General features: G+C 39.8%; 1 protein-coding gene across 1 annotated transcript in view; it reads left to right on the top strand.

Moving 5' to 3' along the window:
- Window positions 1-23,225, top strand: part of oxct1a (3-oxoacid CoA transferase 1a) — a 52,059-nt gene that overhangs the window by 28,135 nt on the left and 699 nt on the right. Inside the window, exons 14-16 of the mRNA XM_034234801.1 lie at window positions 10,379-10,468; window positions 11,335-11,415; window positions 23,110-23,211. Of these exons, the coding sequence (XP_034090692.1) occupies window positions 10,379-10,468; window positions 11,335-11,415; window positions 23,110-23,211 (273 nt within the window). The remainder of the gene's footprint in view (window positions 1-10,378; window positions 10,469-11,334; window positions 11,416-23,109; window positions 23,212-23,225) is intronic.

A 23,225-nucleotide genomic window follows, 5' to 3' on the forward strand; every position in this document is an offset into this window, starting at 1 on the left:
GATAAAAGAACGTCCACGCTAGCTTCCACGCTAGCTGCTATATGTTTTGCATTGAGGTGATACTTGAGGCTTGATGTGCTGCGGTGATATGCGAATTCCTTTTTGCATAATTTGCACACAACCGTGCTCTTATCGACGCTTCCATCCGTCCGTTGGGAAACAACATTTCCCACTGTTGTTCACTGTGGTTTGTTGTTGTCTGAAGTCATGAACGTTAGTTGGTGCTCCAGTATAATCGGTACGCCTGAAACTCATCCAGTGAGAAACGTTCCGCGGTGCAAAAATAAGTGCGATTAAAATGCGTTAATTTTTTTAACGCGTTAATTTTTGTGTAATTAATTAATCTTAATTAACGCGTTAAAGTCCCGGCCCTAATTCAAATGTGATATATGCGAGTCTGCACAACAACACTGTTGTTGATGGTGACCTCTAAAATGTGCAAAGTAATTTATTTTCTCTTTGCAGCTCCAGTTGTACTTGTCTGTCCATGGTAATTGCTTATTAAGCAGTGCTTGATTAAACGTGTTGTGCATTATTGAATGCCTGCGATAGAGCTGTTATTCAGCTGCAGGGATTGTATCTTGTTTGGGTATTTGAGTGTTGGACAGTTTGAACAGTGAAACAATGCAGCAACACAGACACTTATACCTCTGTCCTCACCTACCTATTCAATCTTCATTATCCCCTCTTTTAAATGGATTGATGAAGAGAATTACATTTCCCACCTTCTAGGATAATGGAAATTATTCACTATCTAAGATGGGTACATAGCGTGAAATTGAAAATGTTTTACGTAGGAGTCTGGGACGCAGTACTCTCAGCGTGATTATGTTGATTTTGAACGCTTTAAATATGCAAAATGCAGATGGAACATTTTCCAGTTGAGGGCTTTGAAATGCTTTTACATCTCTTCTCAGCCATAAGCATCTTGAAAAACAATGAATGGGGAAAGAAAGGGGTAATAGAAAAAAGGAGGGCATTTTGGACTGGGTGTACTATTTTATGATTGAGCTGATGGAGCTTTATCAATCTGTCCTCAACATAGGGATCTTGCAGACACTGTTTCCTATCATAAGTACCTCCCCACAGATTTCTAACAGTCAGCAATACACCGTCTTTGTGAACTAGATTTTAGTTAAATAGATGTTGGATGCCTGAGCAGTTATCTTGCTCCTTTAAATCTTTGTAGTGAATAAAGAAACACTGAAGTTACTCAAATGTACCTGTTTTTGTATACTAAATATTCAGTTTTGGTTATAACATGTATGTGAATGTCTACGGAAACACCGTATTCACCAGCTTTATGCTATAAATAGTTATGAATTCCGATTTCTTTAACAAGGTGTCCATTGTCCTTTCATTAAGTCCCACATCTCCCTCTGATTGATGTCATTAGTTGTCTGGGTAATGAAGGCTTGTGGCTGTCCATCGCTATGTTATTAAATAGAGAACTATTGGTATCAGACAGCGGAGACACTCAGATAATTTGTGGGTGAGAGAGAGGAAGCCAGTTGGTAAGTGGGAACTCTTGGATAGGGAAAGGGGTCATTTTCTTTGGTGTTTGTGGCGCTGACTGAAAAGTGTACACTTGCACAGAGTATGAGGAAATCCAATTATGTTGTCATGGTAACACAGAAAATGCAAGCCACCCCATAAGCCTAGCATGACAAACACAGTGCTAGTCAAAGCATGTTTCCTGTGAAGGTTTTCCCACAGTCCCACAGTATGTCACAAAAAAAAATCCTTTGAACACAATTTATTTTTTACTGAGCATTAATTATTCTTATTATATTAAAAAAAAGGCTACATCTGCCTTCCTTGACAGATGCACAAACAGTGTTGTTTTAGGAACTTACAGTATGAAAGCATTTGACTCTTATACAGACTATGTTTATACTGCAGTTTCATCATTCTTCCATGCTAACTATTATTAAATGTGGTATATGCCTTTTATCTATAAATAGCCTAAGCGGAGGTAGTCACAGAGCAATCCAACGTCTAGGTAAAAGGGACAGTCTGCACAGTGAGAATACACATAGACTCAGGGAGTGGGTAGGCATCTCAGGATCTGCCCTCCAGTGGTTTGCCTCGTACCTCAGTGGGAGAAGTTTCTCCGTGGCGGTGGGCCTGTTCTCATCACATAGCACTCCCCTATCCTGCGACCTGCCCCAGGGTTCTGTTTTAGCCCCCCTTCTTTTTGCCCTGTACATGCTCCCATTGGGCCGCTTAATTAGCCAATTTGAGGGTGTTGTATCACTGCTACGCAGAGGATATCCAGATATACTTCTCCTTCAAACTTGTCAAAATGGAAAAAGTAAACACCCTGATCACATGTCTGTCTGCAATTGAGGAGTGGATGTCAAGCAACTTCCTACAGCTCGATGCATCGAAAACGGAAGTCTTGATCTTAGCGGCTGATAGCATCGCCTCTAAGGTAGCAAGCCACCTGGGTTCATTTAGTGGTAACATAAGGGCAAACATAAAAAACCTTGGTATAACTTTCGATCAGTCTATGCTACTAGACAAACACATAAAACTTCTGACCCGTACCTGTTTTTTCCATCTCAGGAACATTGCCAAGCTCAGGGGGGTTCTATCCAACGCAGAAATGGAGATGGCTATCCATGCTTTTATTTCATCCCGGCTTGATTATTGCAATGCTCTTTTTTCCTGCCTCAACAAACATCAATAAACCGGTTACAACAGGTCCAAAATGCTGCAGCCAGATTGCTCACTCGGTCCAAAAAAACATGCCACATCACTCCGATCCTTTCTGCCCTGCACTGGCCCCCTGTCCATCTCAGAACCCAATTCAAAGTATTGGTCTTCACAGAGCTGTCCATGGCCAAGCACTAGTGTTAATTTCGTCAGCTATTTTTTTATTTAGTTTTAGTCTTAGTCCTGTGTTAAATTTTCTTTTTAGTTTTAGTCATATTTAGTCACCTTCATCCTGTTTTTATTTAGTCAAGTTTTAGTCGACTAAAAGTCTGAGCATTTTAGTCTTATTTTAGTCAAAGAAAACTAATTATTTTAGTCTACTTTTTGTCAATGAAAACTGTTGAGTCTTTTTTAGTGATCAGATTAACATTTCAGTCAAACTAGTCTAGCCAAAACCAATAATTTGTCATTTTAGTATGTATAAATAAATAAGATTATATCTTGTCCTTATTTGATGAAAAACACAGGTTGAATGATTAAGAAGCTTTGCAGAGAGTATCTGGTCAGGTTTGTGGTGTTTTTACCAGCTGTGTTATGGCCACATTGCTTACCTTCTGATGAAACAATGCATTCGCTTTTTTCCCTCCGCCTCATTGTAGCGAAAATGGGCCCAAATATCACATTGTTTCTTTCTCCCAAGCAGTGGTGGCTTTAGACTTTTTCGTTGTCAGTCATTTTGACGGACAGGATCGTAACATTTCCGTCATAATCCATTATTATCCGTCGAGTGCACAATTTATCACTCACTCGCGCTGACGGGGGGGTATTCGGTTAACGCGAGTGCGACCACTGCTCACAAGCCCTGTTCTTGCCATTGTTAAAAGTTAGACCATGAGTTAGACCCGAGTCTTCCTGACAGTTCACAGTGTGCCGCTGCCCGGTGTAATTCAAATCTACCGCCGCGCGCAGCACAGACACACACAGCTGCTGCCCTGCCGCAGCACCGGAAATGGAACTGCTGGGAGAAAAACTGACTATCAGAGATGTAACGTTATCTTTGATAATATTTAGTCTCCTCATTTTTCGTCAACGAAAGTAAAGGGAGATTTTGGCATAGTTTTTATTTAGTAAACTACATTTTCGTCTCGTCACTTTTCGTCAACGATATTGCATGATGATTTCGTTACAGTTATTGTTTACTGCCGTCGGTGCCGTCTCGTCATAGTCTCGTTTTCGTCATGGAAAAAAAGGTCGTTGACGAACATATTTCGTCATAGTTTTAGTCAACGAAATTAACACTACCAAGCACCAGCCTACATTAACGACCTTATCCACCATCATATCACAAACCGGGCCCTGAGGTCCTCTGAGCAAGGCCTCCTAAGGGTGCCCCGAACAAGGCTAAAGACTAAGGGTGACCGGGCCTTTGAGGCGGTGGCCCCAAGGCTTTGGAACAAATTCCCCCAGATAATAAAAACCTCTGCCTCAATAGAGATTTTTAAGGGGCAGTTAAAGACCCACCTTTTCCGACAGGCCTTTGGGTCGTCGGGGGAGGTGAGTTAGTAGCTGTCTTTCATTGGTGTTTTATCGTATGTTTTATCCTATGTATTACCTGCTGCTGTTTTATGCCTTTTATTCTACATTTTATAGTTGTACTTTGAATTGTGTCCTGTGTACTGTACTGTAAAGCACTTTGTACACCCGTGTTGAGAAGGGTGCTATATAAATAAAGTTTTACTTACACACACACACACACACACACAAAAGACTCCGACCATGTTATGTTACATGTCATGATATAGTTCAAAATGCCTGTAAAAGGGTATAATGTTATACAACAATACACCTTTTCCCCAGTCAACAGTCAACCCAGTCTCATGGCATTTCGTGTTCACCAACACGATTTTTAATCTATTGATTCGTGTTCACCAACACGATTTCCCCCCTTTTTTTCGTGTTGCACAGCACGATTTTAAAAGCAATGTATTTCTACTGGTAATGTGTTTCGTGCCTGCAGCACGTCTTTTTCTCCGGTCGGGTCGTGGAAGACCGGAAGCTGTGTGGTTCATAAAAACATGTTCTTACTCAATATCAAGCCACAGTTATTGCTTTTATTTTAAATCGTATAATTTCGGACTTTTGTTGCCGTCTGTGAGGAAAATAAATGGGGGTCAGAGCCTCAGGATACTGAAATCTGTATATTTTAAATATTTTTTTCCTTCTAATTTGTTATTCTTTTGAAAATAACACACTGTTATTTACTCACCAATAACACACAATTATCCTTGCTTTTATTTATTGGTTTAATTCCATAATCTCGGGCTTTTTTGGCGCAAAATAAAAATAACCGGAAACAGACGTAGGCCTCTCAGAGTTTAGGATGGCCGAAGACACTACACTACCCATAATCCCCAGCTATCGTTTAGGACTACAGTCCCCGTGATTAATCTTCAAGCTCTGGGATTGGATGTTGGAGTGGCAGTGCGCCAAGGTTACGCCGAGCGTCAAACAGCTGTTTGAAATGGAACGAAACCACGCCAGACTATCCAAAACTGGAATCGAACGCCCCCCCAAGAACTACACATGCTGGCGTGTTTCGCAAAATGTTCTATGGGACGTCTCTACTGAACGTTTTCGTTTTTCCCACAATTAGAAGTTGCCAGTATTAAACACATTGGTGTTATCAAATGTAAAACATATAATTAATAAATGGGTGAAAATCGCTTGTGTCCATAATGCGCAGCATTAATATATATATACCCACATGACAGCTCATTGTTACTTTGTAATTCTACTCCACTACAATTCAGAGGTTAACCTGGTATTTTTACTCCACTACACTTATTTGACTTACTTTGCAGATTCTGATTAATGATGTGAAATATAAACAACCCCTTAAATCAGACTTTAGTTACACCTGAGTAAAATTCAGGTAAGGTGATTGTCAAGTGCCAACAATCAGGAGAGATATTTGATAGTTGGTGCTTGAGAAGACTAAACATGTATCTGCAATTGACATGAATGGAAACAAGTAATAAAGTATATTCATTACTCGTTATTCTCTACTAATAGTTAATTAAATTAAATTAAAGACTAATTAAAGACTGTATATTATGGCTATTTTGCACATCCCTTTCAAGATTTTCAACAGTTTATTGACATATCATATATCATATACACGGTGTATGCAAGGAATGAAAATCTTGGGTCACAGGTTCCTCAACAGCGCATTACAAGATATCTATCAATATGTGTGTATACCTCCACCATTAAACTGTCATATTCTGCACATTTCTTATACTATCTGCATACATAAGAGTATAATTCATACGTATAATATCAGTTAAAATAAGTGCTTCAACATAGTTAACATTGCAGGAAAGCAATATGTTAGACGTTAAGTACTTTGTCATGCTTAATATTTATCTGTAGATAGATACCCCCAAAGTTTTTTTCTTATTTAAAAGAAGACCTTAATCTAAAGTATTATTTAATGTTTAAATAAAGGTTAATTAGTTTGTCTGTTTTGCACTTCCTCCTATTAATATCTTTGTACATCCTGCACTAAACTGTTTTATTGTAGAGATCACTTATAGAATCTTCTTGATTTTTTATATTCTATATTTCTATCACAGACCTTCTACTTTCCCCCTATGAAAGTATGTATTCTTAAGATTTTTTTAATCAAATATAACACATAAAAACAATAATTCAATAACGTGCTTTAACCACTAGGCGGTGCACACAAGGTACACACAGCCATAATAACTTTGTATTATTAGTGTAGGACACTTATGTATGTACAACATCTGAAGATGTGTAGTTTTATTCATGCTTTCTCATCATTTTACAGCATATTGCTATACTATTTCAGACTCAGTATTTACATTCTTATATTCAAAGAAAATCAGTAATATCTTTAAAAACTACAAGTCCTTTTATATCAGCTGTGCACCGTTATGATGTAAATATAACCTATCTATGAATTAGATCAAATGTAAAAGTCAGCCGAATTAGTGTTGATACTGCAAGGAGACGTATTGTGTGAAGAGAAATTGAAGATGTTTTAATTGTTGATATATTTATGATCCACGTCAAGTATTCAGTTCCGGCGGCATTTCTTCCAGTTTTTCCAAAGGTCTTCTCATCAGGGCTCTATAAATAAAGAACTACGGCAGATCTGTAATATGTAATTCAGCCGAACCGTGTATTACAATGCCGTTATGTGATGACTTTCAAAGAGAAAAGCAAGAACACTCGGAATTAAGTATTGTTTTATTATTTTAATTTTTTTCCCGGATTTCATATCATATAAACACCAAATCCCAGCATGCATTGCGGCTAAAACATCCAATCAGCGAGCTTAAACCATAGCTGAGGATCTTGGGTAATCGCCCGAAATGCCTACGTCTGTTTCCGGTTATTTTTATTTTGAAATTCAGTTCCTGACGGACGCCAAAAAAGGCCGAGATTATGAAAGTAAACCAATAAATAAAAGCAAGGATAATTGTGTGTTATTGGTGAGTAAATAACAGTGTGTTATTTTGAAAAGAATAACAAATTAGAAGGAAAAAAGATTTAAAAAATACAGATTTCAGTATTCTGAGGCTCTGAGCCCCATTTATTTTCCTCACAGACGGCAACAAAAGTCCGAAATTATACGATTTAAAATAAAAGCAATAACTGTGGCTTGATATTGAGTAAGAACATGTTTTTATGAACCACACAGCTTCCGGTGTTCCACGACCCGACCGGAGAAAAAGACGTGCTGCAGGCACGAAACACATTACCAGTAGAAATCAGTAGAAATACATTGCTTTTAAAATCGTGCTGTGCAACACAAAAAAAAGGGGGAAATCGTGTTGGTGAACACGAAATGCCATGAGACTGGGTTGAAACAGTATGTAAGAATGTGTCCCTGATATTGCATTTCAGCTAGCTTTCTACTAGTCAGACAAAACAAGTCTAACAGAAAGCCAGCCAAAAGTTTAGGCTTGATTTGATTGAATAACATCACTTTAGCAGGAGATTAAAAGGTTTTTAGCTCATCCTAGCCTTTGCCACACACTAAAAAAGAAATCATATTAAGAGTTTTTGGTGCTCAGATTAAAGCGACCTCAGACAACCAAATGCAAAGCTGCCCAACAGAGGCAAGGTAATGCTGATCCTCCAAGCAATATCGGTAATGGACAATAACCTCACACCTGTCTATCTCGCTAACAATGTATTTCAATCAAAGTGTTCTCTATTAAACAAGGTCATAAGCATTATTGAGACCACATGCACACACACAAGCTGAATTGTTTCTTCTGCTGTCACGGTGATGCAACACAGGCACTGAGGCTGCATCATTTCAAAGCTAAATAAATGGTCTTTAACGTTAGGAATTAACAAGGCCACTTGATTCCTAGTATTGTCTTGCAAGAAACACACAACTAATGATTATTTTGTATTAAATAGTGGCTCCAGTTGAAGTTTCATTGGCCCAACCAAAAAAAAAGGTACATTTGTAATTTATCTTTAAAATATATATTTGTATCTCTTTATTGATTATAACCACCAAAGTACTTTTGTTCAATACCAATGTTACATTTTAAAAGCAAATGCTCTCTCTGGTTAACTACAGCCGAGTTGATGGGTGCAGTAGCAGCTGTAAATCCAGACCTGCTGCTGTCAGGTCAGATGGTGTTATCCCCTCGGGCATTTGCTCACACCACCTAGCCCTTTGACTGTCAGAAATTGCATTAACATTGATCATGTGAAAAAGGACACAGTTATCATCTGGAGTATCGCTGTATGTTGAATTGAAACACTGACAGAATACAAAGGTGGAGAGATTGTGCTTGAAGGCTAAAGTTAAGAATGGATAGTCTTTAAATAGCATAGATGTTGGTCATTTTATTTAATGATGTAGTGTAAGGCCATATTCAGGAGTTCTACAAGATAATAACATAAATTAAATTAAATGCAGCCCCTCCCATATCCTCAGTTTTCCCGTACTTCCTGTAAACCTCCTCCTCTTTTCCAACCCTCCCTTTGCTCTTTGTTGATATCTTCTCCACCCAGCTGGCTTCCCCGAAGGCAGACGGTATCCCAACCGCACTTGGCATATAGATTCTCTGGTTATAGTTTAGCAGAGAGCGAAGCTTCACATGATTGATGAGCAAATGGGATTTTAATTAAGTTACTCAGCTGTCACCCTGTGGCAATTTCTGCATGTCAGCCATCCTTATTTGGAACCATCTTTATTGGGAATAATGACAGGAACTGAAGACAATTTTTCACCTGGTCGACGTATATGTTGCTGTGATGATCATTCAGATTTCTTTATGTACTTTCTCCTCTCCCGGTTTAAATTAAAACCAACTTTATTTAAATGTTAATTTTTAAGGAACATTTCAATTGTAAATAAAGGCAATGCAATGCAGTGCACATAGGAGCATACAACCATGGTTTAAAGCACCATGTTTAACCATATAAGGCAACCTATTTAAAAGATACACTACATTTTAGGCTGATCTGTGGGTGCTAGCTCTGTGCTTTGCTCACATCTCTGTGAATGTATAACTCTTTTTTGCAGCATAAATAAGAGATGGTGGTCCCTGTTGAGGTTTGTAATCTTTAAAGGAAACAGTGGGCTATGATCAAATTTCCCAACACTTTGTATTCTGTATTTAGTAAAATGTTGCAGTTAAGGAGAGTAAGCACCGTTAAACTCAGTTAACACCCAGCTAGGCCCAATTAAGGTTTATCTTATACTACACTACTATACACTACTGAATTCATCACAATACCGAAGTACTGTTGATGCTGCATCTTATCAGGACCATTGACGAAATACAGTAAATGGAATAAACACCATAACAATTCACACTCAAAATGCTGCTGCTGAAATTGTACCATGAAACATGAGTTATGAGCACATTGCTCACGGCAATTACAAAAGCATATCTTCTCACTCACCACCATTGTTATCTATTCATGCAGATAGCTTTGGTTTCAGTTGCTCAGGTTTTGATAAATTAATCTGTGACATTTCTGCTGGTGCTCCAATCAATACAAACGCAGTGAATGGAGGTTTTGTTCAGTATTAGAGGACAGTGGATTTCTGAAGAAGACAGTGGATATCTAATATTTAAGTGTCTAGTTTAGATTTGTTACACTGTGCATTTCGCTTTGCATTGCATTTTATTTTACGAATTGTTTGGAAATAAATCATATGTTTTATAATATTTAATTAAATAGCGTTTGTGGTGTTGCCACTGTAACCTCACCACATTATTCTAATACTTTAGTTTGATTATTTTTGCTTCCTTCTCTTGTTCACCGTCTGATTCTGTAATTTGTTTTCAAGGTCTTGCTACTGAAGGAAGAAAAGTACTGTATACCAAGAATAGAGCTTAAAATATTTTTCTTCCATTGAAGACAAACCAACAACTAGCAGCTTGCAAACCTTTATATATTTGCCATGGATGTGGTTTTGTGTTGAGAGAGCCATCTACTTGAATAGGTGCAGCGGAAGTGAAAAAAGTGTTGTCATTTCTTTTCACCTTTCTAAATGAATGCTTTTGTTTCCTGTTTTTTTTTATGATTTTGTTGAAATTTACATCATGGTCATTTTAAGGCCATTGCTAACGGGAGATAACAACTGAATTATGATTGTTCTACTTTAAATACATGTGATGACTGAAACCTTAATCCATGTTATTTTCCAATTTAGGGTAAAATGGTGAAGGGTATGGGAGGAGCCATGGATTTGGTGGCTAGCGCTGGAACCAAGGTGGTGGTCACCATGGAGCACTCAGCTAAGGTATGTGTGCATGTAGGAGTGTGTGTGTTATGTGTGTGTGCTTTCACCATGCTTGTTCTAACCAACATGACCTTTACAAATTACCCTGGCTAATTTCCTTTGCCAGGTATCCACGTCAAATTAAATTGGCAATTTTCTTTTCCCATGTTGGCACCGTCACTAGAGTACTTTGTATCTGCTTCCTACGATAACGAGTGGGAGTGTTATTACTGACTAAGGATTATTCTGTTAATGGATTTCTTAATGCCTCTTTACAAGAGAGCGCTGCTCATACTGATGAAGTTTTGCACACGAACCATGTCCTGTTTGTTTCATCTGTGGCTATTTTGAATATACTTAATGCATTGGAAACAGCTGATTAGTTAGACTGGTTCTATAGCTAGGGGTGAGTAATCCAACTGGGATTTTTGACAAAAGCAGTAGGTGACCAAACTGATCCACTTCTTTTTTCATATGGGAAAGTCCAGACCGATATGACCCAAGGGCAGCGTAACATAGCATTCACAGAAGCATGTTGTTCTTGCTAATGGTATCCTTTCCGGTGCCTAGCTGTATTCCAGATGGTGCAGCATGTGAGCATACACTTACTGCCCTGAAGTCTGCGAGGTGGGGGGGGGGGGGGGGGTTGATGAAGTGTGCATCTCAGGCAGCAGCAGAGGCATTTGAATGTGTCCCTTCCTTAAAATGACAGTCTTGCGTGGATTTTGTGCTGTATACATTTTGGAGGAAATAAGAGTTTATATAACCAGCTGCATCACTGGATATATTTAAATTGGAGCTGCATCACTGAAGGTATCAACCCACATTCCGAGGGTGACTGTTTCTTCCTAAGTTTATGTTTTAACCAACTGCCCTTTGTCTTTCAGGGAGGAATACACAAGATATTGGAAACATGCAACCTGCCTTTAACAGGGAAGCAGTGTGTAGATCGGATCATCACAGAAAAGGTGCGTTTCCATTTTTTGCATTATCTTCCATTTAGAGCGAAATGGATGAATGGGGGGATTTCCCAGACTTCGGTAAGGAGCCCTTTATTATAAAACAACAGCAACGCAGTGGTATCTCCTGGCATACTTACTCACTTAAGGAGCAAACAAATTTAGGGGAAAAATGCTGTCACCGCAGCTTTACAAGCGTAAAACCAAAGAAACACACACATACCCTCTTGTAAATCGTGAACACAACAAATACTAAAACATTTAGGCTTAAAACAACCAACTGCTGCCTACATACAGATACTAAGCCTTGAACCTGTTCTCCCTCTACAACTAACTCAAGCCTTTTTTGTTTCTTTAATTAAAGCATCTTGATTAATTTGTTTTAGTAGATGACTGACTACAAGTGCTACAATTTCCCACATTGCAGTAGGGAAATATTGAAACCAAAATGTTTTGGTTGGTTTTTTATATTATCTCAGCATTATTTAGCAATAAGGTCCCACATTGTATCTGTATCTCTCAGTTCCATTTCTTGCATTACACTAACAAAAACAATCACACTGCAACTGATAAATTAGTATGATGCAATAGAGTGACATGGTTAGAGGGAAATTGCATTTATTCCATTAACAGTAATTAAATTAGTTGTGAGGAGGCTTCTGGTTTGTTAATTTTCATGGTTAGGGTTGGGTTTCCCTTTATTATGTATTCTGTTGATGCTCCCATCCGTGCCTCAGGGCCTCCTTCTAATGATGTTGATGCTTGTGCAATGATTGTAGTCATAGCTGATCTGCAGCTGTGTGTTTTTGACTGTTTTTCGGTTATTTTATAAAGAAAAAACACTGAATGAAACCGAGTTGGAAGCAGACTCAATTAGTCAAGAAGCTCATCTGTATATGGAAGAGATTCACTTAGGATATTGTTGGGTAGTCTTGGTTGACACACCCTTTGAGTGTTTCATGCACTGGGGACATGCTGACTGGTTCCAATCTGGAAACTCTAGAAAAACATACTGCTCAAGCTCTCAAAGCATATGTGTCTTGGCAGGAAGGCAAATCTCCATCTTCATCATTTAGAATTTCATCAGCTCCCCACAGTTTGAGTGTTCTGTGGTGTGAGGGAAGAAGGTGGAAACATTTGGATATAGATGCCATTTACATTCAAGTTGCCTTACTTGGTAGCCCATGTGGTGATAGAGAAGGTAGGGGTTCTAGCAGCATGAATATTATGTTATGGTTCAGGCAAACTGGGTTTTAATGACCAACACACAAGTAGAGAAAACACTTATCTTTTCAGAATAGTGCTACAGTAAGCACATGTACATGGTTGCAAACAAATAAAGAGAAGTAGGGATACAGTGGGGCAAAAAAGTATTTAGTCAGCCACCAATTGTGCAAGTTCTCCCACTTAAAAAGATGAGAGAGGCCTGTAATTTTCATCCTAGGTACACTTCAACTATGAGAGACAGAATGGGGGGAAAGAATCCAGGAAATCACATTGTAGGATTTTTAATAAATTAATTGGTAAATTCCTCGGTAAAATAAGTATTTGGTCACCTACAAACAAACAAGATTTCTGGCTCTCACAGACCTGTAACTTCTTCTTTAAGAGCCTCCTCTGTCCTCCACTTGTTAACTGTATTAATGGCACCTGTTTGAACTCGTTATCAGTAGGGCTGTCAAACGATTAAAAATTTTAATCAGATTAATCACAGCTTAAAAATGAATTAATCATGATTAATCACCATTCGAACTATGTCCAAAATATGCCATTTCTTTATGTATATTGTTGTGGGAATGGAAAGATAAATGAAAGAAGGCGGATATATCCATTTAACATACAGTATCTATGTTTATTATTAAAAAATTCTGAGTGTCAAAATGAAAGACAACCCACACACCTATCAATCATCAAATCGTGGGGTCTTAATTCATTACGTGTTGATTTCTATCAACGGGGGAGTACTTCAGGAAAGTCGACGGGGGGGGGGGGGCTAGTGGAGTACTTCGTGACCACACCTCATTCACACCAACGCAAGTCCGGTTCAAGCTCCGTGCTAGAGCTTTTCAGGTTCAGAACCAGTTCTTCGGTTTAGCTCTGGCTCTTTTCACACCGCCCAGAGTCCGACTGGTAATGCGTCATTGCGTCATCGTTTGCGTCATGACGTAACCGTTTGCGTGCCTGTTTCATAAAGCCAAACCGCACGGATGAAATCAGTTGCATTAATTTCTTATGGCTCTATCTGCAGCTTTTCCGGAGTCATTTCTGTGGTTTAGTTATATTCTTATTAAAAAGTGTACTCGTGTCAATAAAGGTTTTTTTAAAACACAACTGCTTCCGAGGTCGGTCTTATTTCTTAAGGTGGACTGAACCATGAGTGTGGAGTAATGTTGTATCTTTCATTTAAATGAACTGTAACCTTCACCCAGGTATGTAACAGCTGTTCTCAAATGAACACGTGAAGTAAAGTTTAATATGTATAGTTTTATAGATTTATAATGAGTTATAATGAGAGGTGATCAACGTGAATGCTCAGGTTCCACCTTAACACGCAGACACGTTGCTTCACCATGAGCAGAAACCTTTATATATATACAGTCTATGGCAGAAACACTGAAACTCTGAAACTCTTGTTAAGTTTCTCCATCGTTGTACAAACTGGATAAAACGCGGGCTTTTTGTTGTTGTTCAGGAGTTGATCTGTCTCTGCCCCCGCCTCGACGTAAGCGTGACGTATGTGGTGCTTTTGCTCTGGCTGGACAATTTGTTGGTGCTTGAAACTAACCGGATTCCGGAACTAAGAGGCTGCTCCGCTGCGGTGTGAAGAGGAAAACCCGGTGCTTTTCAAGCTCCAGCTCCGAACCGGCCCTGAAACACCATTGGTGTGAATGAGGTAACTGATACCTCATTCACACCAACGCAACTCCGGTTCAAGCTCCGTGCTAGAGCTTTTCAGGTTCATAACCGGTTATTCGGTTTAGCGGAGGCTCTTTTCACACCGCCCAGAGTCAGACTGGTGCTGCGTCATTCCGTTATCGTTTGCGTCATGACGTAACCGTTTGCGTGCCTGCTTCATTAAGCCAAACCGCACGGAAACCCCTCACAGCTGACACCGACAACAACAACAATGGCCGATTGTGCTCCAGCTTCCTCTGTACCTCTTCGGAAGACCAGATTCCCAGTAGGTAGCTGGTCTCTTCAGTGGACCACTGCTGCTTGTTAAGTTTCTACATCGTTGTGTACAAGCTGGATAAAACGCGGGCTTCTTGTTGTTGTTCAGGAGTTGATCCCGCCCCTGCCCCTGCCCCCGCCTCGACGTAAGCGTGACGTATGTGGTGCTTTTGCTCTGGCCGGACAATTTTTTGGTGCTTGAAACGAACCGGATTCCGGAGCTAAGAGGCTGCTCCGCTGCGGTGTGAAGAGGAAAACCCAGTGCTTTTCAAGCTCCAGCTCCGAACCGGCCCCGAAACACTGTTGGTGTGAATGAGGTATGTGTGAACGTTGTGATCAGCTGTTTTAGCGCAGTTCTCCAGTGAAGGGGGGGAGTCTCCCTCCGCAGCCGGTTGGCGTGGTTTTGGCACAATTCCGTTGTACAGACCGACGTTAACAGCAGCCCTGTCTGTGCACACGGAGACCGACTCTGTCGTCCGGTGATCTAACCGCCTTCTGGAAAAGCTTCACAAGTACGTCGGTACGCAAATGCGCTTTGTGACACAAGTGACGGTACGCATTTCAGATTACGCACATAACCTGCGTACCAGTTATGTGCACCCCTGTACTACAGCAAAAGTATTCTCCGTCGGGACTTCCTGCAACAACACCACGCCGTTATCTTGATTATGATTGGCCAGAAGACATTATCATTATATTATATAGATGTTCTATTGAGAAGACGATCACTACGTGACAAAAGTTTTCAAAACTGTTTCTGGTCTTCGGTATTTCCAGACAAGTGGCTGCTGAAATCAATCTTACTAACTGCTGTCTGTGCAATTTACTCCGCGCAAGTTGGCAGACTTTATTTTGCTTACTTTAACATCATTTTTCATGGTGGGGCTAAGCCATTTCTTGGTATGGGTGTAGCCTACCCCAGCCATACCCTGGCGCTGTCACTGGTGGGATGTATGGGGCGGGCCATTCTGCACATGCGTTAAATGCGTTAAATATTTTAATGCAATTAATTCAAAAAATTCATTACCGTCGTTAACGCGATAATTTTGACAGCATTAGTTATCAGTATAAAAGACACCTGTCCACAACCTCAAACAGTCACCCTCCAAACTCCACTATGGCCAAGACCAAAGAGCTGTCAAAGGACACCAGAAACAAAATTGTAGACCTGCACCAGGCTGGGAAGACTGAATCTGCAATAGGTAAGCAGCTTGGTGTGAAGAAAGCAATTATTAGAAAATGGAAGACATACAAGACCACTGATAATCTCCCTCGATCTGGGGCTCCACGCAAGATCTCACCCCGTGGGGTCAAAATGATCACAAGAAACGGTGAGCAAAAATCCCAGAACCACACGGGGGGACCTAGTCAATGACCTGCAGAGAGCTGGGACCAAAGTAACAAAGGCTACCATCAGTAACACACTACGCCGCCAGGGACTCAAATCCTGTAGTGCCAGACGTGTCCCCCTGCGTAAGCCAGTACATGTCCAGGCCCGTCTGAAGTTTGCTAGAGAGCATTTAGATGATCCAGAAGAGGATTGGGAGAATGTCATATGGTCAGATGAAACCAAAATAGAACTTTTTGGTAAAAACTCAACTAGACGTGTTTGGAGGAGAAAGAATGCTGAGTTGCATCCAAAGAACACCATACCTACTGTGAAACATGGGGGTGGAAACATCATGCTTAGGGGCTGTTTTTCTGCAAAGGGACCAGGACGACTGATCCGTGTAAAGGAAAGAATGAATGGGGCCATGTATCGTGCGATTTTGAGTGGCAACCTCCTTCCATCAGCAAGGGCATTGAAGATGAAACGTGGCTGGGTCTTTCAGCATGACAATGATCCCAAACACACCGCCCGAGCAACGAAGGAGTGGCTTCGTAAGAAGCATTTCAAGGTCCTGGAGTGGAATGTGATTTTCTGGATTTTTTTTTCTTCTCATTTTGTCTCTCATAGTTGAGGTATACCTAGGATGAAAATTACAGGCCTCTCTCATCTTTTTAAGTGGGAGAACTTGCACAATTGGTGGCTGACTAAATACTTTTTTGCCCCACTGTATATGGTAGATGCAAGTAAAAAGGGATGAAAGTGGGGGCAGGTTAGAGAAAAGCGACTAGAAGCTCCTAGTGCTGATTAGGTTTTTTTGTCCTATTGTGCTTTTGTCAATTCCCTTTGGAACTCATTGAAAACACGACCTGTAAGCATCAAAGTGAGACCTGGCCTTGACAGTGTCCGTGGATTTTTTTTCCACCCCATCAGTTTTTTCCTGCTCGACTGGCTTTTGCTGTGATTGCGCAACATTTCTCAGGGAGCAGATTTCTGTCAATATTTATAAAGGTTAAAGCTCTTTCTGCTGCCATCATAGCACTGCTACCACCTCCTCATCCTTTCCACCTGTCTTAATTTCACCTCGTGCTGTTTTCTCTTCCTCAATATCCATTTGGTATTTATTCTCTTATTACATCCCAAGCTTTTTACTTTTTTTTTTAAATGTCTCAAATTTCTTGCGTTCTTTCATTTATAACCTTTCTTTTGATGTCCTTCCATCTCTTTCAACACATTCCACATACACACCTAATGTTATTTTTCCTTCCACTTGGCCTCCCATCCACAATCAACAGGTATTGTCCAGCCGTATATGTCCATATTTAGAAAATACCCTTTCATGAACAATGACAGTCTGCTTTTGTAGTTTGGACAGGGAAAGGTGAGCTTTTCAAAAAATGCTGACAAATGACTGTCAGCTTGTCAGCCTCTCAGATATTGCCACAATACTCCTGCCTGGCAGCAGTGGTATGAATGAAAAACAAATAAATAGCTTGAAAGCTTCTAGTCTAATTGACATTAAGCAGTGTTAAGAAGCTGACTTTTGGTTCCGTTTAGCGCTGGCGGTGAGTGCTTCTTTTGAAAAACAGTGTAGTGAACTAGACAACAATTACAGCCGCAGGAATAGAGAATACTAACGAAAGTACAGCCTAAAAAAAAACCCTCTACCATGAAGACAGAATACAAACTATTGTCTGTTATTGCTGTTTGGTGATCAAAATAATGATTTCCAAATCTTTTAAGCCTGCTAAAAGCCTCAGTGACATTATTGCAAAGACATTTGAATCACATACAATTGTTCATAATAATAACACAGGATGTGGTGGGGGAATAAGAACTTATTAAAGATGCGGGAACAAAACCAATTGTGAAAAAAAACTGTGGTGATCACCAGAGGAAACTTCCAGCAGTAGAGATTGGGGAGCTATAAAGCCCGGTGGCAAACAGTGCTTTATAAGCCTGATAATGGTAATTCCAAATTGGTTTCTTACTATTTGCTATCCATGATTAAAATCTCTGCTACAAATTGTTACTAAAATGAGAGCAGAGACTTGGGCCTTCTAAACCTGACAACAAATATATTTTGTCCCCCTCAGACACATGCACAGATGCTGACATACACAATGTATTCTCACGCACCCAGCATGCTCCCTGGCTCTGATAGCCTGGAGGGACGGTGATTCAAGCGTTGTCCCTAAATAGTGTTGCTATGAATTGAGACCCAGGGTGATGGGAAACCTGTTGCCTCAGGCAGCATCTCTGCTCGATGTGGTTTGCACCATTTTATACAGCATGTTGCCATTTATTTTTCTCTTAAGCACAGTTCCCCTGTTTAAGAGCCATCTCGCATGTAGCATTTTCTTCAAATTGATCATTGGGATCATTTCTGAGTTAATCACAGGCAGTGGGTAAATCACCACTTCCCTAGCTTCTGGTGCTTAAATTGCCGCCATGACAATGGTATACACACAGGTTTCTGTGTAATTTTAACCCTTTTCAACTGTTATTTAGGAAATCATTTCCTGTTTTAAACATTTAAAAAACAATTGCCCATTCATGCAGTGATGAAGCAGAATGAATATTCATTAGTTTTAATGATCCCAGAAAAGGGTAGCATTCTGCGTTAAGACAACAGAGCCAATGACAGCAATTATAATTCCAGAAACCACATTTAAATAATCTTCTTGTACTTCTTGTCCAAACACATCTTAAAATATGCTCCTTTAAATTGCTGTCGTGCGTTGATAGGATACGGGATGATCTTTAAGTTCACTTATTGAAGGGTAAAATGTCATGTTTTACTCCCAGCTCTTTGTTACATCCCATTTGTCTAGTGCGGGCTGTGGGCTGAGCGATGTTGGCTTATTGTTGTTTCATGATGACAGTCAGACAACACAAGGGGTAGACTAGCAGCTTCTTAAGGACTAACGTGCATCAATCTGGTTAATGATGGTAACTCTGAAAGATGTGAAGAAAGACTCAACAAGAGTCAACAAAAAGGCAAATTGAGGTACATTTTGTTATTCAGTAGAAAAGTGAGGCGATCAGAAACTAGGTCAGCTGATTGTTAATGACCATTGTGTGTCAATGTCTTCTGAATTGTATATCAGAGTATGTCAAACTGTGAGCTCACATTGTGTATAAATAGCCCCTGCTAAAGCTGTAAACTCTTGTTGCACCTATATTGACCACCTCTGACAGATTTCACAAATATATTTTCCTTAATCACTTGGGAAACTTGTCAAGATTAGAGATGGATGTCACTGTCTGTGTAATACATAGACCCTTGCTCCTCGTGACATTCCATCTGTCTTGCTATATTGGAGTGAGATATTTGCCTCCTGCCCTGTCACTGTGTGGCCCTCTAATGAGCGGAGAGTCCTGACAGGCTCTGCCAGGATGTGTCTGGCTCAGCCCATCAGTCCTGCTGAGAGGAGCAACAGGAAGCGGCTCAGCTGAGTGCACCTGGTCTGTCTTTTGAAGCTATTTTTTGCATGAATATGTAGAATAATACGGCTCCAGGTTTAGTTTTAAAGGTAAAGTTTAAAAGGGCTGGTGTACACCATGTACTATATCAAAAATGTGACACAATGACTGGACATAAAATACACACTGTTTTCACACACACAGGCACATAAAATGTACACATGACCAAATATGTATGTTCATTTAAATTCATTTCTTATTTTATAGTTATTTATCATATTTAATTTGTATCTTTGATTTGATCCTTCATTTGATTAATCTGTGTGAACATTTACCCTGTTGCTGTTAAACTACTGAATTTCACCACAGGGATTAATAAAGATCCATCTTATCTTATCTTATATGCACACATGACTTCATGTCAGACGTGTGTTGAGAAGCAGCAGTCTGTCAAAGTTGAAATGTTCTAATTTAATTGAAGATGTTAACAGTAACAGATACCTCTGGTGAGGCCAAATAAAAAAATGACGGATAGATATTCAAGAAAGGAATTAACATTTAGAAGTTACTTCAGAAATCTGTTTTTTTCTCAGCTGTCTAAAGTAAGTTTAAAAAAACTAACGGGTGATGATTATGCCCAATTGTTGACCAACCAATGAAAATGTAAACGTACTTACATAAAGTTACAATGTTTAGGATCATTATTAACTAAATGTGGTTGAGTCCAAGCAAGAAGAGAATCACACCCGAAACGAAAATATGTTTCAGGGGAGACTTGGAGAACTTACTAACAAATCAATCTGTTGTACACACATACAGTATATGGCTCATATATTGAATTATCTTGGCTCATAAAGGCTTGAACAGGTCTGTTGCCTGAAAAATCTTCAAAAACATTGTTGTATACAATTGCTTTTTTTCAGTACTTAGTCTTTAGATATACATCCAGCATTTGTTCTACTCTGGCCTTGTAATTGGAAGATTCTTTATGGTAATTTACACACGATCTCCAACTTCCTTTCTTCTACATGACATTACATTGCATTTAGCTGACGCTTTTATCCAAAGCGACTTACAATAAGTGCGTTCGACCAACAAAATACAAACTTGAAGAAAACAGAATCATATAAGTACATCAGGTTTCATAGAGCTAAAACATTTCAAGTGCTACTCAACTGGCTTTAGATAAGCCAGTCCTTTATTAGTATATAAGTGCTTTGTTAATAGTTCTATCGCTCGAAGTGGAGTCGAAAGAGATGAGTTTTCAGTCTGCGCCGGAAGGTGTGTAAGCTATCTGCTGTCCTGATGTCAATGGGGAGCTCATTCCACCATCTTGGAGCCAGGACAGCAAACCCACGTGTTTTTGCTGATGGGAACTTGGGTCCCCCTCGCAGCGAGGGTACAGCGAGTCATTTAGCTGATGCAGAGCGTAGTGCACGTGCTGGGGTGTACGGTTTAACCATGTCCTGGATATAGGAAGGGCCAGATCCATTCGCAGCATGGTACGCAAGTACCAGTGTCTTGAAGTGGATTCTAGCAGTTACCGAAAGCCAGTGAAGGGAGCGGAGGAGCGGAGTGGTGTGGGAGAATTTAGGAAGGTTGAAGACCAGACGAGCCGCTGCATTCTGGATGAGCTGCAGAGGTCGGATGGCACATGCAGGTAGACCGACCAGGAGGGAGTTGCAGTAGTCTAGGCGTGAGATGACGAGAGCCTGGACCAGAACCTGACGTCGCTTTCTGGGTCAGCTGGGGACGTATCTTCCTGATGTTGTAAAGCGTGTATCTGCAGCAGCGGGTTGTAGCAGCTATGTTTGCAGTGAAGGACAGGTTGTTATCTAGGGTCACACCCAGATTCCTTGCAGTCTGAGTCGGGGAAACAATAGAGGTGCTGATGTTGATTGTTAGGTCAAGAGTGGGACAATCTTTTCCCGGGAGGAAGAGCAGTTCAGTCTTGTCAAGGTTGAGCTTGAGGTGGTGAGCAGACATCCACTGAGAGATGTCAGCTAGACAAGCAGAGATGCGTGCAACGACCTGGGTCTCTGAGCGGGGAAAGGACAGAATTAATTGGGTGTCGTCAGCGTAGCAGTGGTATGAAAAACCATGCGGGCTAATGACAGGTGTGATGCCTTTTGCCTTATACTGCATTGCATTAGCCTTAGAGATGATACAATCTCCAGGGGCCTTTGTTAAGAATCTTGCAGACCAACCATTGTAAGCTCATCTTGGAATCATATTTATACAATTTTGCTTATGAATGTTTGTATAATCAGAACAACTCCTCACAAAGTATGTGCAATAACCCTTTGTTGTGGTGTTGTAAAGTCTTATAAAAAGTAAAGTTGTAAAGACAAACACACAATGCCATATTTAACTATATTAGCATTCTAAAGAGAACAAGGAAATGTTGTTTAGTGTGGAGTTCAGTCACATTGACCTTTCTTACTTCCTCCTAGCAATGCCTCCGACTAATGACATGTTTTCTTTCTGCATTAATGATTAACTGTTACACTTGAACTACATTATTCTTTATTAAATCAGTGATTATTTTATGTTCCAATTGTTAAAAGAAGTGCCACAATTAAAATGTAATTGCTCTCCTTTATAGTGATCGACCCTCAGAGAGTTGAGGACCACTTTGTGAATAATGGCACTATTTTAGGTAACACTTTATTTTGATAGTCCATATTTAACACTCTATAAGTCATCAGTTGACATTTAGTAGCATGTCAACAGCGTATTAACCAATATTCAACCTTACTATCTGTATATTGTGTCAACATCTTCAAAATTGACAATCAACTACTCAAAATCAATCTGTCAGTTGAAAGTCAACAGGGTCATGTTGACTATCTGTTGATAATCTGTTGAGAGTCAAGATGTCAACTAAAGATTACATTAAGCATTAGTTGGTGATCAACAGATAAGCAACTTTAGAGTTTAGTTGACTTTCTGTTGATCGTCAACTAATCTAGAGTTGACTATCTGTATACTTTTAGTAGGCATTCTCCACTAAGCGTTTGTAGGCATGTGTTAGGACTATCCAATTAAAGTGAAAAACAGTTGAGAACAGTAGGAAAGTCTATAACCTATCAACAGAACACATTCATCCACTAATTATATGCAACAGACATGGGAATAAAGCAAAATGTTTTGCAAAACTGATCACAAACTTTATGTATTCATTATGTATGTAATGTTTGAGTTAGAAACACCTGTTCCTGTTTTATTTGACTAATATATAAGATAAATACAGAAGCCTAATGCATTCACTTGAGAAAAAAAGGTTTTTCACAAGAACTCACAATCTACAGATAGTAAGGTTGAATATCGGTTAATAACCTGTTGCAAAAAACATGTTGACAGTCAACAGACACTTTTTGTAAAATCTATAGATCAACACTTGAGATGTACCTTATATTCTACTGGCAGTTAGTTAAATGGATGTTACTTGTCTGTTGAAACAGTGTTGTTGAATGTCAACTGATGACTTGTAGAGTGTTAACTATGGACTATCAAAATAAAGTGTTACCCTATTTTATCATCTATGGTTGGAGTGGTTCTCTGCCCCCACTGATTTTGTGTGTGTGTGTGTTGGGTGGGGGGGGGTGATCATCTAATTTAAGGACTGATAATTGAGGCCTCCACATCCTTGTCTGTGACCACACAAAAATAGGGTTCAAATCCATCTTTTAAGGAAATACTCATTTTGTCTTTGTGTCTCATCACCCACCCTCATCTCTCTCTTGCTCTTAACATCTCATCCTGTTTCTGTTCCCCAGGCTGTGTTTGATGTGGATACGACAAAAGGCCTGACTCTGATAGAAGTATGGGAGGGACTCACTGCTGAAGATATCAAAGCATGCACTGGCACAGATTTTGAGGCAAGTATTGATTG

This window comes from Gymnodraco acuticeps, unplaced genomic scaffold (assembly GCF_902827175.1).
Source record: "Gymnodraco acuticeps unplaced genomic scaffold, fGymAcu1.1, whole genome shotgun sequence".
NCBI lineage: Eukaryota > Metazoa > Chordata > Actinopteri > Perciformes > Bathydraconidae > Gymnodraco > Gymnodraco acuticeps.